Source organism: Heptranchias perlo, chromosome 18 (genome assembly GCF_035084215.1).
Source record: "Heptranchias perlo isolate sHepPer1 chromosome 18, sHepPer1.hap1, whole genome shotgun sequence".
Classification (NCBI taxonomy): Eukaryota; Metazoa; Chordata; class Chondrichthyes; order Hexanchiformes; family Hexanchidae; genus Heptranchias; species Heptranchias perlo.
The window spans coordinates 11,132,205-11,149,617 of record NC_090342.1 but is presented as its reverse complement, the minus strand read 5'-3'; the positions used below and the strand labels follow the sequence as shown (position 1 = coordinate 11,149,617).

The following is a 17,413-nucleotide window of genomic DNA, read 5'->3' as shown; positions in this document are numbered from 1 at the left end:
TTAATGTAAATTGTGAACAACAGTGGTTCCAGCATCATGCTGCTGTTCCAATGCACATTGTTCCTGGCTATGTTAGGAAGCCAGAATCGCCATAAATTTCAAGATGAGGGAATAGTCCCTTTAAATATTGATCAGCGAGCATTCTATCTGAACATTGCAATTGGATTAATTTTCATTATTTTTTACACTGCAGAACTAATTACCTTGGTGAGAGCTATTGATTTCAACCCAACTAATCGTGCAGGAATGCAACATAAAAAATTAGATAGAACACAGTTTGACATTCAATTTGGTAACTATCTGAGGGAACTGTAGATAAAAAGCCGTAGTTAAACTTGGAAGTGGGGTGGGGGAGAGCATAGATTGCTTTCCTGCTCTCACATTCAAGAATTCACCAGGTTTAATGTTAAAAAGAAAAAAAGCAAACCTACCGTCAACACAAGAAGGAGCAGCACGTGTCGTTCCTGCTACTTGTCCCGGAAAACAGGAGCACTTCACCGTCTGGGACCGTTCTTCAATTTTGTTCTTATTGCAACATCTGTGCAGCGCCACTACCTCGCAGGTGCCAGTTTTAACATGATGAGCTGCGCAGCAACAAAGAAAAACGTCAGTGGAAAGTCACGGCACAGATGTTCCCACGTACTCTGAAATGTCTGCCACGTAGTTGGGGAGAACTTCAGCTCCTAACACTGTCAGCGCAGCTTGTCTAGGGGAACAATGTCTTCCCTTCAGGCTTCATCACCTCACTGTGGTCAAGCCTTCCAATAAAATGGTCCCAGATGGAATAACACTGGTTTACAGAATAGAATACTGACCCCGTCCCCCCTCCACCTCCAACCATTCTTCCTGCATCTCACTTCCCAATCTGAGTAAAAAGTCCACCGATGGCTAACGACAACATGTGATGTGACACTGAGCCGTGCAGGCCAAGCAAGTTCATTCCTTGGCCTGTGCTGGGTTGGCTAATGTCAAACAAAGTGCTGATGGGAACACTACAGTGTTATTAGGCTAATGAGGGGGTAGGGAACAGCCTGAAGAACCAATTCTGAGTCACAAGCTGGACATCTAATCCAGTAGATTCTCCTCTAACGCCAGTCAGCGCAGTACATTTGGATTAATTTCTCACTGGTTACTATTGCTATGTCTCTGTTATTTAGTTAAATCCAGTCAGGCTAATTGTGAGAGAGGGGCGGACTTCCACTGTTTTGTTATTTAAGGCAAAATCATAAAAATGTGGATAAAGAATGCATTTATTGCTGGAAATAATGAACATTTTTTATCAGGGAACATGTAGACTGAACAGGAAAATCTTCTTCCCTGGCAACTGTCATTTTCCAAATACTTCAGTCATTCTTTATGGGAGTTAACCTGTGTGCCTCACATTTCAGTTAATTTTATTATATGTTTATTATTGAAATTATTCACACCAGAATCATGATGTCAGTAATCTGTCTTTACTCTGTAGTGAAATCTGTGATTTCAAGGCAATGTAGGCCTGTTTACAGGCCCTGTAATCAGACTTCAATTGCCTGTATGTACAGTCAGCATTTAACCAGGGAATGTTTGCCAAATACATAAGGAACAAATGGAGACAACTGGCTTGGGTACTTACATCAAGTAACTCACTCATGAAGATGAATGTCATTCACAGGGAGATTAAATTGTGAAATTAAACATTCTTAACAACATTTCAGTATCACAAATATGCAATAATGCTTTAATGAGACTCATGAAATAAATCTGAGCAAAACCAAAACCATGCCAGGAAAAGATTCAATCCAATGGAATCCATAACATTTGAATAAGGTCAGATTTTAAGTTTGGTCAATGCTCATTCCTACACATATCTCTCTCTGACTTCAACACCAGTCAGCTAGCATTCTGGTACACTGAATTTAATTAACAGAAAAAAGCAAATATAAACTCATTCTGACATATTTATGTTTTAAGTAAAATATACTTCTACCTCAGAATTTTTATTAACTTGACTTCTAACGGTGGTGACATTTGCTGTGGATTCTGGGATTTATAGGCAGACAATAGATTTTAGTTTTGAGAGGCCTCTGATCTGACTGTGGGGATACTTTCTCTGACCGGCAAAGTTATGGTAAGAATGTTTGCAGCACTCATTCTACATTCCTCTGTGTGTTATTTTTAAGCAGGCATTAACCATTTAAAATAAACAAAGGGATGCAAAACAAATGTAATGTGCTAAGCATTTGTACCTGAGCTTTGCCTGTCGGGAAATATACCCCCTGTAATTCTCAGCGGGGCCTCTTTCCAGTCCAAAGGAAGCAAGACCAGGCCTAATAACTTTCTGTTTCTATGGTAATAGGTAGCTACCAGAACAGTTTGTAAGCTTTAGTAATAGGTTAAAACGGCAAATTGTAGAAATGTAAGTTTTAGGAAGATCAAAAAAAATCTCCTGTACTGTAAATATGAGAAAGAAAATTTTTATGAATGAGGTGAAATCTTTTCCCCAAATTAACTCCAGAAGAGACCTTACAGTAATGAATGCCGATGAAAGGCTTCATTACCTTAGTATGCTCTGTTTACCCAACAAGCTTTGTACCACACATGCCTAGCAGACTATTAGGGAGCATTTTTTAGAAAAGGCTGGCTAACAAAATAAATGCTGGATTATATATAGTTGGAGAGCTGTTGTACAACCTTAGGATTCATGCAATGTTAATGAACTAGACTCGGTTATTTCTCGTGATTTATGATGGCATATATACCCCTCAATTCCAATTAAGCTTTGGCTGCCACCCAGCAATGTGCTATCCATATGGATCAGTTTTGCAATAGTTTGTTGTAACCACCCAGGTTGAAATTCCATTTGGTGTTCAACAGAATGTTCAGGTGTCGGGTGAGTCCAAATAGTATGAGAGCATATTCTTCACAAGCACATGTGTACACACACATGTACACACATGCACACACACGCATATAATATACACCAGCAAAAATCACCAGATAATAGGAAACCTTGCTGATTTCTCCCCCCACCCAATGAACACAGTAACACTCCCAACATCACACCCCAACTGAGATTGGATAACCCAGACAAGACCAGCTGGAACATTTCTGGTTTTGTATGGCATGGTATCAATTGGCACATTTACTTGCTGAGCCATGTCAACCAAAGCAACTCTCCGCGCTTCGAATATGAATGTGATGCAGTATTAACGACATACAGAGAATCAAAGAGTATTTCTTAATCAATATGATTCCTTCACTACACTAACAGTCTGTTCTAATTCATATCTCATTGTTTTGATGTAGCAGTATTGTTACTGTCAGACTATTAAACTGAGTCATTGAATTCCCATCCTTCAGTTATTAGTTCTTGCAGACAAGCACCCTACAAAACTAGTAAAAGTTGAAAAACTCACAAAACAACATACAACTGAAAAACAGCCTTTACTAAAGGTCTATGACCAAGGCCACTGATTGATGGTGAATGAATAAGTTAGGATCATGGAATCATAGAAAGAAGGAGGCCATTCGGCCCATTGTGTCCATGCTGGCTGAAACAGAGCTATCCAGCTTAATCCCATTTTCCAGCACTTGGTCCATAGCCCTGTAGGTTACGGCACTTCAAGTGCACATCCGAATACTTTTTAAATGGGTTGAGGGTTTCTGCCTCTACCACCCTTTCAGGCAGTGAGTTCCAGATCCCCACCACTCTCTGGGTGAAAAAATTTCTCCTCAGCTCCCGTCTAATCCCTCTACCAATTACTTTAAATTTATGCCCCCTGCTCACTCACCCCTTTGCTAACGGAAATAGGTCCTCCCTATCCACTCTATCTAGTCCCATCATAATTTTATATACCTCAATTAAATCTCCCTTCAGCCTCCTTTGTTCCAAAGAAAACAACTCCAGCCTATCCAATCTTTTCTCATAGCTAAAATCTCCAGCCCTGGCAATATCCTTGTAAATCGCCTCTGTACCCTCTCTAGTGCAATCACATCTTTCCTGTAATGTCGTGACTAGAATTGTACACAGTAATCAAGCTGTGGTCTAACTAGTGTTTTATACAGTTCCAGCATAACCTCCCTGCTCTTATATTCTATGCCTTGGCTAATAAAGTAAAGTATCCCGTATGCTTTCTTAACCACCTCATCTACCTGTCCTGCTACCTTCAGGGATCTGTGGACATGCATTCCAAGGTCCCTCTGTTCCTCTACATCTCTCAGTATCCTCCCAATTATTGTGTATTCCCTTGCTTTTTTTTGCCCTCTCCAAATGCATTACCTAACACTTCTCTGGATTGAATTCCATTTGCCACTTTTCTGCCCACCTGGCCACTCCATTAATATCTTCCTGCAGTCTAGAGCTTTCTTCCTCACTATCAACCACAGCCAATTTTTGTATTATCTGCAAACTTATTAATCAATCCCCCTACATTTAAGTCTAAATCATTGATAAATACCACAAAAAGCAAGGGACCTAATACTGAGCCCTGCGGAACCCCACTGGAAACAGCCTTCCAGTCACAAAAACACCTGTCGACCATTAACCCTTTGCTTCCTGCCACTGAGCCAATTTTGGATCCAACTTGCCACTTTCCCTTGGATCCCATGGGCTTTTACTTTTCTGACCAGTCTGCCATGTGGGTCCTTGTCAAAAGCCTTGCTAAAATCCATGTAGACTACATCTAAGGCTCTACCCTCATCGACCCTTCTTGTTACATCCTTTAAAAATTCAATCAAGTTAGTCAGACACGACCTAGGATCATAGAATCATGGAATGGTTACAGCACAGAAGGAGGCCATTCGGCTCATTGAGCCCATGCTGGCTCTTTGTAAGAGCAATCCAGTTGGTCCCATTCCCCTGCTCTTTCCCCACAGCCCTGCAAATTTTTACCCTTCAAGTATTTATCCAATTCCTTTTTGAAAGCCACGATTGAATCTGCTTCCACCACCTTTTCAGGCAGTGCATTGCAGATCATAACTACTCGCTGCATAAAAAAGTTTTTCCTCACGTCGCCTTTGGTTCTTTCGCCAATCACGTTAAACCCGTGTCCTCTGGTTCTCGACACTTCCGCCATTGGGAACAGTTTCTCTTTGTTTACTTTATCTAAACCCTTCATGATTTTGAACACTTCTATCATATCTCCTCTCAATTATCTCTGCTGTAAGGAGAACAACCCCAGCTTCTCCAGTCTATCCACGTAACTGAAGTCCCTCATCCCTGGAACTATTCTAGTAAATGTTTTCTGCACCCTCTCTAAGGCCAGGAAAAATCTGAAGGAAGGTGGGAGTTATAGACCTATCGCCAATATCCACATGAACGAGAAAACCTCCACCAGCTTGCTGCTGGGAGATGGAGAATGTTCTGTTTTGTACAGAGTGGTGATCGGTGGCATTCTGTAAGCCCAGTGCCACGACATGATTCTATAAGACCCATAAACTATATCATAATATGAGGATCCTTTTGTCATTGGAACTACTATGATCATTGAAGACCCCGGGGGTGAGATTGGACAAGGGCGGGTATGCAAAACAGGTGGTATGGCATTGATCCCCCATTCCCGCACCCCCCCCCCACCGATACTCAGTTCCACTGACTTCAATAGCGCTGACTATCAGCCCTATCGTATGACAGGCAGCAAAAGCAGTTCTGCCTGATTTGCGTTCCCGCCCGTTTCCAATTTCACCCCTACCATTTTTTTTTAACAATGATGTTCACAGCAGTGTATAGACGAATGTCACATATATAACCAACAACCCCCAACAACCACTTGAACCCCAGAATCAATGGAGGAATATTTCTCTAGCATAGGATTGATAATAGCTGCAAACTCTTCACATTTGAGTTTGACATATTCTGAGCTAGGGAAAGCACCACTAATATCAAGCAAGTGCATGTTGAAACCTTCCTCTGCCGTATCAATAACAAAACGGGCATCTGCAATAGTCTGGGCATACATTTGATCATCTCTACAACCATTTCCCGCCTGAAAGCCTACTCCAATAATGTCAATATTCACCTCTTTGGCACGTACAAGGAAAAGCCAACAAGTCATAAATGTTGCTCCAAGTGTCACACTCAGTCAACAGATGGCCTTGGAGTCATTGGTAGCAATGTGTACAACCAGTTTTGTACTTGGTTAACATTCATCTGCTCAGAAAACAGCTCTGTCTGACTCAAAACATGGCAATGAGTCTCTTCCATATATGCACGTGGGCAGGAGAGATGATTCACAAAAATCCAGAAAGTTATGAACATTTCAGCCAGCATGTGACTAGCGCGAGCACGAACCCAAATTGCTGACTGTGCGTTCATAACAGGAGTGGTTGGCATTTATGTTCTCGATGCAGTATAAAAATAGTTTAACGTCACATTCAGTCATGCAGCAACAGCGATGGGCCAGAAATCCAAGTCAATCTGAATTTAGAAAGTTCAGCAAAAATGGATCAACGGTTTTAACCTGAAATGAGCACAGTGGTGCCTGCGTTGCTGGATCAGGGAATGAGTGGTGCCTGGACACTAATATGCCATGGTTGAATAGCATACATGCCAATCTAGTCAACGAGCAAAAGCTGACCAACAGCTTTATATAAAAATCAAAAAGCTGACCCAATCCCCAAAAAGCTGACAACTCAAGAACGCCACCATTTATAAGTCTATCACAGGTGAAAACAAGTAGTTTCATAGGCTTTGTAATTTAAGCTGCAGTACGCCTGGCATTTTTGCATCGGTTGTGGGGAAGTTACTGGAATCTATCATCAAGGACAGAGTGACTGAGCACTTGGACAAGTGTGAGCTGATCAAAGAGAGTCAGCATGGATTTGTGAAGGGTAGGTCATGTCTTACTAATCTAGTTGATTTTTTTTGAGGAGGTCCCTGGCATGGTGGATAGGGGAATGCCTATAGATGTTGTCTATATGGACTTTCAGAAAGCATTTGATAAGGTTCCACACAGGAGATTATTATTAAAAATGAAAGCCCAAAAAATTGGAGGGAACCTTGTAACATGGGTTGGGGTAATTGGTTGGGAGGTAGGAGATAAAAGAGTAGGGATAAAGGGAACGTTCTCTGATTGACAGGACGTGATAAGTGGTGTTCCCCGGCGATCTGTGCAGGGGCCTCAGCTTTTCACCATATAAATTAATGACTTAGATGAAGAACTAGATAGCTGTATAAGTTTGCAGATGACACTAAGTCAGGAGACATAGTAAGTTGTGCAAATTGGTCCTGGAGGTTCCAAAGAGATGACAGACAGATTGGGCCGGAACTTGCTCCGACTGGCGTGGCAAGGATCTCCGAGCATCCTGTGGATAAAAAGTACGAAGGTACTTACCGCGTGGCCCACGACGTCCACTTGCTCCATTTTGAATTCTTCTCAAGTGATGCGCTCCGAGATCAGCGTAGGCCCTCATGCGCATGCATAGAATTTGGGAACGGAAGCCCCGCCCACAAGCAGGCAAATAAAACTCATTCATTTAAAGTGACATTCCCTATGTTAGTCTAAATAAAAATTTAACATACCTTATTATAAAAAGGCAAGGAAATTATTTATAATGTACTGAAACATACAGAAATTAAAAGTTTAAAAAAAAAACATTTTTATTTTAATTTTTTTAATGATCAAAAAATATTAAAATTAGAATAATTAGACATTCCACATTTTGAAAATTTAATTTTTTGTTGATTTGCAGTCATTAACAGTCACCACGCTTTTAAAAAGTAGTGTAGAGCTGGTATTTTCAAGCGTACCTTTTCGTGGCGTAAGTATCTTTGTTCCAAATGGGCAGATGGGTAAGTTTATGGATGTTTCCTGATTGTATTGATTGTAACGTAGGTGGCCCTTTAATTCGTAACTGTCAAAACGCCGGTGAACCAATTTTGGGGTTTTACCGCGCGTGCGCGCGTTCGCGAACTTGCTCCGATGGATTCGCCGGCGGCTGGAGAGGACGCCATTGAGGAACGGCGTCCCAACTGAGGAAGTTCTGCCCCTAAGTGAGTGGACAACACTATGGCAGATGGGATTCAATGTGGGAAAATGGGTCCTCCACTTCAGTTCCGAGAAAGAAAAATTGGCATTTTTTCTTAATGGTGAGAGAACTAGGAGCTGTGGAGTAGTGAAGGGAATTTGGTGTCCACGTACACAAATCACAAAAAGCTAGTGCATGGGTACAAAAAGTAATCAAAAAGGCTAATGGAATAGTGGCCTTTATCTGAAGGGGCTTGGAATACAAAAGTGAGGAAGTGATACTTCAGTTGTTCAGAGTCTTGGTCAGACCCCATCTGGAGTTTGTGTTCCATTTTAGGCAGGGGAAAAATATATTGGCCTTGGAGGATACAATGTAGATTCACCAGAATGATACCAGGGCTTAAAGGGTTAAATTATGAGGACAGGTTGCATAAACTTCCTTTGTATTCCCTTGAGTATAGGAGGTTGAGGACAGATCTAATCAAGGTGTTGATGAAAAGATTTGATAGGGAAGATACAGGGAAATTATTTTCTTCTGATGGGGGAATCCAGAACAAAGAGGCATAATCTTGAAATTATAGCTGGTCAGTTAGGAATGAAATCAGGCAGCATTTTTTCACATTAAGAGTAGCAGAAATTTGGAACTCTCTCTGTTGCTGTGGATGCTGGCTCAGTTGAAATTTTCAAGACTGTAACCAGTAAGTTTTTGTTAGGTAAGGGTAGGAAGGGATTTGGAAAAAGGCGGGTTTTTTTTAATAACTGAGAGGCTATACCTATCAGGAAAAATTGAAAAGGCTGGGGATCTTTTCTCTAGAAAAGAGAAGGCTGAGGGGTGACCTGATGGATGTCTTTAAGATTATGAAAGGGTTTGATAGAGTAGACATATAAGATAGTCACTAATAAATCCAATAGGGAATTCAGGAGAGTGGTTAGAATGTGGAACTCACTACCACAAGGAGTAGTTGAGGTGAATGGCATAGATGCATTTAAGGGGAAGCTAGATAAACACATAAGGGAGCAAGGAATAGGAGGTTATGCTTATAGGGTTAAATAAAGAGGGGATGGAGGAAGCTCGTGTGGAGCATAAACACCAGCATGACCAGTTGGGCCGAATGGCCTGTTTCTGTCCTGTACATTCTATGCAAAAGAAAAGAAATGAGGTCTAGGTACATATCAGCCATTTGAAAGGCGGAACAGGCTTCAGGGGCTGAATGGCATGCTCCTGTTCCTATGTTCCTACTCTTTCATTTGTATTGGTGTAGGAGAAAAGATAAGTACAGGGAAGCATGAAGAACAAATACAAGTGTTGAAGATACAAAAATGATTTTCTTAGTTCAAGCTGTCACTTTCCTGCCCCACCCCTCAGTTCAAGCTGAAATCAAGCATTAAAATCAAAAAAAAAATTTCTCTAAAGTCAAAACATGATGTCACTGAGGAGCGCCAAGGGGTAAGTCAGTGTATGTATTTAGTTTATTGATCAGTGTTTTTAGTGGATGTTGTGTTTAGTGGTTAGTGTTTTCAGCAGTTAGTCCATTAGTGTCAGTTAGAAAGCCTTAAAGCTAAACAAACAGTTAAAAAGAGCAGGAAACCAGAGCAGTTAAACAGACGTAGGGAAAAATCTCGAAAGGTGGCGTGATAGTCAGCACAGAGGGGGGAGCGGCAGAATCCGAGGAAATTAAACTAAGTCTTTAATTCACTATACACACTCTATAACTATAAATAAATAGTTCAATAAATCAATATTCAGAATAATTAATTACTAATTAATTTAAAATCAAGCTAAAATCCACCTACTAAATATAATCTAGACTGTAAGTGCTTCTATTAGTTCTAGAATTAAATTAATACGAACAAATAAATAAATAAAATGTCCATGCAGGCTGCGTGACAGGACTATGGTATGTGGAAGTCTGTGGACAGCGAGACTGTCCCGGATTGCCACATCTGCGATAAATGTCTCTGGCTTGAGACATTCGGGCTCAGAGTCTTTGAGCTGGTGTATGAGTTAGAGACACTCCAACACATAGCTCAGCAGGGTAAGAGGAACCAAGGGGAGGCAGAGAAGGAGGTCCCACAGACACTAGTCCTATCCAGCAGGTACAATGTACTTTCCACCTGTGAGGATAAGGGACGGACAGCCAGAATGCTAACCATGGCACCGTGGAGCAGGAGGCAAGAGCAGGGGAGGAGCAGAATAGAAAAGTTGCAGTCATAGGGGGATAGATAGCGTCCTCTGCAGTTGCGCCCGAGAGTCCAGGAGGGTGTGTTGCCCACCTGGTACAAGGGTAAAGGATATTTCGGAGTAACTGGAGAGGAACTTGGAAAGGGAGGGGGAACGATCCAGTTGTCATGGTTCATACTGGGACTAATGACATAGGGAAGAAAAGGGAGGAAGTCCTGCTAAGAGAATATCAAAAGATAGGAACTAAATTAAAAAGCAGGACCTCACAGGTGATAATTTCAGGATTACTACCCAAGGAACGTGCTAATTGGCATAGAGATAAACAGATCAGGATGGTGAATGCGTGGCTGAAAGACTGGTGTGAGAAGGAGAGGTTCCATTTCATGGGACACTGGCACCAGTACTGGGACAGGAAGGAGCTGTCCTGCTGGGACAGGCACAACCTGAACCAGAATGGGACCAGCGTCCTAACAGAAAGTATAAACAGAGCCGTCAATAGGACTTTAAACTACTATGATGGAGGGAGGGATCGGGGGAAGATAACATAAGTCTGAAGAAAAACAAATTAGGAAGTGAGAGTAAAGGTCAGACCAAGTTAAGGAATAAAGGTAACGTAAAAGGTCGGGGAACAAATACAGTTATAGAACATAAGTACAAAATGACGGGTAAAAACAAGGGAGGGGAACAATTACTAAAAACAAATTAAATTGTCTGTACAGCAACGTGCACAGCATCCGAAACAAAACGGGGGAACTGGAGGTAATAATTCATAGCGAGGAGCCAGATGTGGTAGAGATAACTAAAACACGGCTACATAAGGAACAGGATTGATACTTAAATATTGCAGGATATAATGTATTTAGAAAAGATAGGGAAGGAAGAAGGGGGTGGGATAACTGTACTAATTAGAGACAACATAATAGCAATAGAAAAAAGGGACATAGGTAACATTAAGATAGAAACAGAATCCATTTGGATTGAGACAAGGGATCGATTACTTTCATAGGTATATTCTACAAACCACCTAATAATGGAAGGGAAGTGGAGGATGAAATATGTGGACAAATGCATGGAATGAGTAAACAAAATCAAATAATAATCATGGGAAATTTCAACTACCCCCAAATAAACTTGCAAGAAGAGGTAGGGAAAGGGGAAAAGGGAATGGAGCTTTTACAATGTGTACATGATTCCTTTCTTATCCAGTATGTCAGGAGCCCAACAAGAGGGGAATCTCTGCTGAATATAGAAATGAACCAGAACAGAAAAGAGAAGTAAGCATAGGAGAACATCGAGGCAATAGTGATCATAACATAATAAGGTTTAAAATAATGATTGAGAAAGGCATTAGTAAGACAAAGACCAAAGTAATAGATTGGAAAAAAGTTAATTTTGAGGGGACGAGAATGGAACTAGGGCACATAAACTGGAAAAAAAATTTGACAGGCAAAGAAATAGAACAGCATTGGGTAATATTTAAAATGGTGATCAATAGAGTTCAGGAGAAATATACTTCTCTAAAAATCAAGAACAAACTAGCCAATAATGAAACACCATAGATGAATAAAGAGATAAGGGTAAAATTGAAGCTAAAGAAAAAGGCATACTCTAAAAGGATGACAAAAGGAAATACAAAGAGTTTAGGAAAGAAGTCAAAAAAACAATTAGGAAACCAAAGAGGAACTACGAAATTAAATTATCAAGGAATATAAAAAGAAATATAAAGTATTCTACATACACATAAATAACAAAAGAAAAATCAGAATAGGGATAGGGCCACTAAGAGATGCAGACGATAAACTCACAGGTAACGACAGTGAAATGGCAGAAATATTGAATAGTTAATTTGTCTCCGTATTTACCAGGGAGACTAAGAAGGTGGGCAGGGCATTAGAAGAAGAGATCAAAAAAGGTATTAAAACATTTAAGATAGAAAGGGGGGAGATAATTAATAAACTAATCAAACTTAGGGAGGATAAGACCCCTACTCTGGATGGATTTCATCCGCGAATATTAAAAGTAGCTAGGGAGGAAGTAGCATAGAAACATAGAAAATAAGAGCAAGAGTAGGCCATTCGGCCCTTCGGGCCTGCTCTGCCATTCAAAATGATCATGGCTGATCGTCTAACTCAGTACCCTGTTCCCGCTTTTTCCCCATATCCCTTGATCCCTTTAGCATTAAGAAATATATCTATCTCCTTCTTGAATACATCTAATGACTTGGCCTCCACTGCCTTCTGTGGTAGAGAATTCCACAGGTTCACCACCCTCTGAGTGAAGAAATGTCTCCTCATCTCAGTTCTAAATGGCATACCCCGTATCCTGAGACTGTGACCCCTGGTTCTGGACTCCCCAGCCATCGGGAACATTGCTTAATGTCATTGGTAGGAAAGATAATGGAATCTTTTCTCAAAGAAGTAATACAAAGACATCTAGAGAATGAAAATGCAATAAAGAATAGTCAGCATGGATTTCAGAAGGGAAAATTCAACCTTATTGAATTCTTTGAAGAAGTAACAGAAAGAGTAGACAAGGGTAATGCAGTAGATGTAATATATTTGGATGTTCAAAAAGCCTTTGATAAGGTACCTCATTGTAGATTCATGACTGAGGTCAGAGCATGTGGAATCAGGGGACAGGTAGCAGAATGGATAGCAAGTTCACTACAAAACAGAAAACAGAGAGTAGGGGTTCAGACTGGCAAAATGTGGGAAGTGGTGTTCCACAAGGATTGGTGCTGGGACCACTGTTGTTCAGAATTTACATTAACGATTTTGATTCTGGAATCAGAAGTACAATTTTAAAATTTACGGACGACACCAAATTTTGGAGGGGGGGTGGCGGGGGTTGTAGTTAATACAAAGGAAGAATGCATCAAAGTGCAAGAGGACATTAATATACTTGTAGAATGGGTGTGTAATTGACAAATGAATTTCAATATAGATCATAGAATCATAGAAAGGTTACAGCACGGAAGCAGACCATTTGGCCCGTCGAGTCAGTGCCAACTCTATGTAAGAGCAATCCAGCTAGTCCCACTCCCCCACCCTATCCCCATAGCCCTGCAAATTTTTCCTTTCAAGTACTTTTGAAGGCCATGATTGAATCTGTCTCACCACCCCCTCTGGCAGTGCAATCCAGATCCTAACCACTCGCTGTGTAAAAAAGTTTTTCCTTATGTCACCTTTGGTTCTTTTGCCAATTAACTTAAATCCATGTCCTCTGGTTCTTGACCCTTCCGCTAATGGGAACAGTTTCTCTCTATCTACTCTGTCTAGACCCTTCATGATTTTGAATACCTCGATCAAATCTCCTTGCAACCTTCTCTGTTCCAAGGAGAACAAACCCAGCTTCTCCAGTCTATCCACATAACTAAAGTCTTTCATCCCTGGAATCATTCCAGTAAATCTCTTCTGCACTCTCCCTAAGGCCTTCACATCTTTCCTAAAGTGTGGTGCCCAGAACTGTACACAATACCACAGTTGTGGCCGAACCAATGTTTTATAAAGGTTCATCATGACTTCAATACTTTTGTACTCTATGCCTCTATTTATAAAGTCCAGGATCTCGTATTCTTTTTTAACCGCTTTCTTAACCTGCCTGCCACCTTCAATGATTTGTGCACATATACCCCCAGGTCTCTCTGTTCCTGTACCACTTTTAGAATTGTGCCCTCGAGTTTATATTGCCTCTCCTCGTTCTTCCTACTGAAGTGTATCACTTCGCATTTTTCTGCGTTAAATTTCATCTACCACGTGTCCGCCCATGCCACCAGCCTGCCTATATCCTCTTGAAGTCTATCACTATCCTCCTCACTGTTCACTACCCTTCCAAATTTTGTGTCATCTGCAAATTTGGAAATTGTGCCCTGTGCACCCAAGTCCAACTCATTGATTTATATCAAGAAAAGCAGTGATCCCAGCACTGACCCCTGGGAACACCATTGTACACCTCCCTCCAGTCTGAAAAACAACCATTCACCACTACTCTCTGTTTCCTGTCACTCAGCCAATTCTGTATCCATGTTGCTACTCCCCCCTTTATTCCAGGGGCTGCAATCTTGATGATAAGCCTACAGTGCGGCACTTTATCAAACGCCTTTTGAAAGTCCATATACACCACATCAACTGCATTGCCCTCATCTACCCTCTCTGTTACCTCATCAAAAAACTCTATCAGGTTAGTTAAACACGATTTGCCTTTAACAAATCCGTGCTGGCTTTCCCTAATCAATCCACACTCGTCCAAGTGACTGTTAATTCTGTCCCGGATTATCGTTCTAAAAGTTTCCCCACCACTGAGGTTAAACTGACTGACCTATAGTTGCTGGGTTTATCCTTACACCCTTTTTTGAACAAGGGTGTAACATTTGCAATTCTCCAGTCCTCTGGCACCACCCCCGTATCTACGGACGTTTGGAAGATTACAGCCAGTACCTCCTCAATTTCCACTCTTACTTCCCTCAGCACCTAGGATGCATCCCATCCGGACCGGGTGACTTATCTACTTTAAGTACAGCTAGCCTTTCTATTACCCCTTCTTTATCAATTTTTAGCCCATCCAGTATCAACTATATCTTTACTGAGACTCTGGCAGCATGTTCTTCCTTGGTGAAGACAGATGCAAAGTACTCATTTAGTACCTCGGCCATCCCCTCTGCCTCCATGAGTAGATCTCCTTTATGGTCCCTTATCAGCCCCATCCCTCCTCTTACTACACATTTACTGTTGCCTGTAGAAGACTTTTGGATTCCCTTTTATGTTGGCCGCCAGTCTATTCTCATACTCTCTCCTTGCCCCTCTTAATTCCTTTTTCAGTTCCCCTCTGAACTTTTTATATTCTGCCTGGTTTGCTGATGACACAAAGATTGGTGGCATTGTAAGCAGTGCAGATGAAAACATAAAATTACAAAGCGATATTGATAGATTAGGTGAATGGGCAAAACTGGGCAAATGGAATTCAATGTAGACATCATCCATTTTGGATCAAAAAAGGATAGAACAGGGTACTTTCTAAATGGTAAAAAGTTAAAAACAGTGGATGTCCAAAGGGACTTAGGGGTTCAGGTACATAGATCATTGAAGTGTCATGAATAGGTGCAGAAAATAATCAAGAAGGCTAATGGAATGCTGGCCTTTATATCTAGAGGACTAGAGTACAAGGGGGCAGAAGTTATGCTGCAGCTATACAAAACCCTGGTTAGACCGCACCTGGAGTACTGTGAGCAGTTCTGGGCACCGCACCTTCGGAAGGACATATTGGCCTTGGAGGGAGTGCAGCGTAGGTTTACTAGAATGATACCCGGACTTCAAGGGTTAAGTTACGAGGAGAGATTACACAAATTGGAGTTGTATTCTCTAGAGTTTCGAAGGTTAAGGGGTGATCTGATCGAAGTTTATAAGATATTAAGGGGAGCTAGATAGCTTTTTGGCAACCAAAGGTATTAAGGGATATGGGCCAAAGGTAGGTATATGGAGTTAGATCACAGATCAGCCATGATCTTATCAAATGGCGAAGCAGGCACAAGGGGCTGAATGGCCTACTCCTGTTCCTATGTTCCTATGGTTCTCACTTGTGTTATCAACCTAACATCTGTCATACACCCCTTTTTTCCGTTTCATCTTACTCACTATCTCTTTTGTCATCCAGGGAGCTCTGGCTTTAGTTGCCGTACCTTTCTACATCATGGGAATGTGCCTAGACTGTACCCACACCATCTCCTCTTTAAAGGCCGGCCACTGTTCAATTACAGTTTTGACTGCCAATCTTTGATTCCAATTTGCCTGGGCCCAATCTGTTCTCATCTCATTGAAATTGGCCCTCTTCCAATTGAGTATTTTTACTTTAGAGTGGTCCATGTCCTTTTCCATAGCTATTCTAAACCTTATGATACTATGATCGCTGCTCCCTAAATGCTCCCCCACTGACACTTGCTCCACTTGGCCCACCTCATTCCCTAGAACCAAGTCCAGCAATGCCTCCTTCTACATTGGGCCAGATAAGTGTGAAGTGGTGCATTTTGGTAGGAAGAATAAGGAGGCCACATACTGCTTGGATAAAAAGAGTCTAAACTGGATGGAGGAACAAAGGGATTTAGGGGTACAGGTACACAAATCACTAAAGGTAACGATGCAGGTTGATATGGCCATAAAAAAGGCAAATCAAGCACTAGGGTTCATTTCTCAAGGGATAAAATTGAAAAGCAAAGAAGTTATGTTAAACTTGTATAGAACCTTGATTAGACCACACTTGGAGTATTGTGTACAGTTCTGGTCTCTATATTATAGTTAGGATATAGAGGTATTGGAGAAGGTGCAAAAAAGATTCACAAGGATGATACCAGAACTGAAAGGATATCCTCGTCAGGAAAGGCTGAACAGGCTGGGGCTCTTTTCTCTAGAAAAGAGAAGGCTGAGGGATGACCTGACAGATGTCTTTAAGATAATGACAGGGTTTGATAGGGTAGATGCAGAGAAAATGTTTCTACTTGTACGGGAGACCAAAACTAGAGGTCATACATATAAAATAGTTGCTAATAAATCTACTAGGGAATTCAGGAGAAGCTTCTTTGCCCAATGAATGATAAGAATGTGAAACGTGCTACCACAAGAGTAGTTGAGGCAAATAACATGGATGCATTTAAGGGAAAGCTAGATAAGCACATGAGGCAGAAAGGAATAGAAGGGTATCCTGATTGGGTTAGATGAAGTAGGGAGGGAGGAGGCTCATGGGGAGCATAAATACCGGCATAGACCAGTTGGGCTGAATGGCCTGGTTTTTTTTTATTCATTCATGGGACGTGGGTGTCACTGGCAAGGCCAGCATTTATTGCCCATCCCTAATTGCCCTTGAGAAGAGGGTAGTGAGCCGTCTTCTGTGGGTTTTCCCACAGTGCTGTTTGGAAGGGAGTTCCAGGATTTTGACCCAGCGACGATGAAGGAACCCCTCATGGCTTTCTCCCCCCACCTATTTTCCTCAGCAACACCCTTGCTTCTCCCCTTTGCTCCTCCACTTTGACGTATGAAAATACAATAAGCTGTTAGTGGAGTGTGCTGAAACATTACCCCATGTACAGTGCTCTCTCCCAAACTCAGCCGAACATGAAAGTGCAGGTGTCCTGATCCACAGTCGAGAGCTGTCCAAACTTGTGCTACAAACAGCAGGGCAGTTTGGTGAATGCACAGCACTGTTGTACTTGTATCTTTATATATACCTATATGTCTCAATCTAAAAGAACACATTGACCTCATTCTGCACAGCTCATTCTGTTTAATCGTTTGACAGGAGA

At 41.5% G+C, this 17,413-nt stretch overlaps 2 protein-coding genes across 4 annotated transcripts in view; one reads left to right on the top strand and one right to left on the bottom strand.

The window, feature by feature from the left end:
- LOC137334912 (chemokine-like protein TAFA-2) overlaps nt 1-17,413 on the bottom strand; it is a 104,937-nt gene that overhangs the window by 29,418 nt on the left and 58,106 nt on the right. Inside the window, 1 exon segment of the mRNA XM_067999998.1 lies at nt 432-584. Coding sequence (XP_067856099.1) covers nt 432-584 — 153 coding nt within the window.
- The window catches only part of LOC137334593 (uncharacterized), a 65,339-nt gene that overhangs the window by 13,850 nt on the left and 34,076 nt on the right, over nt 1-17,413 (top strand). The window lies entirely within an intron of this gene.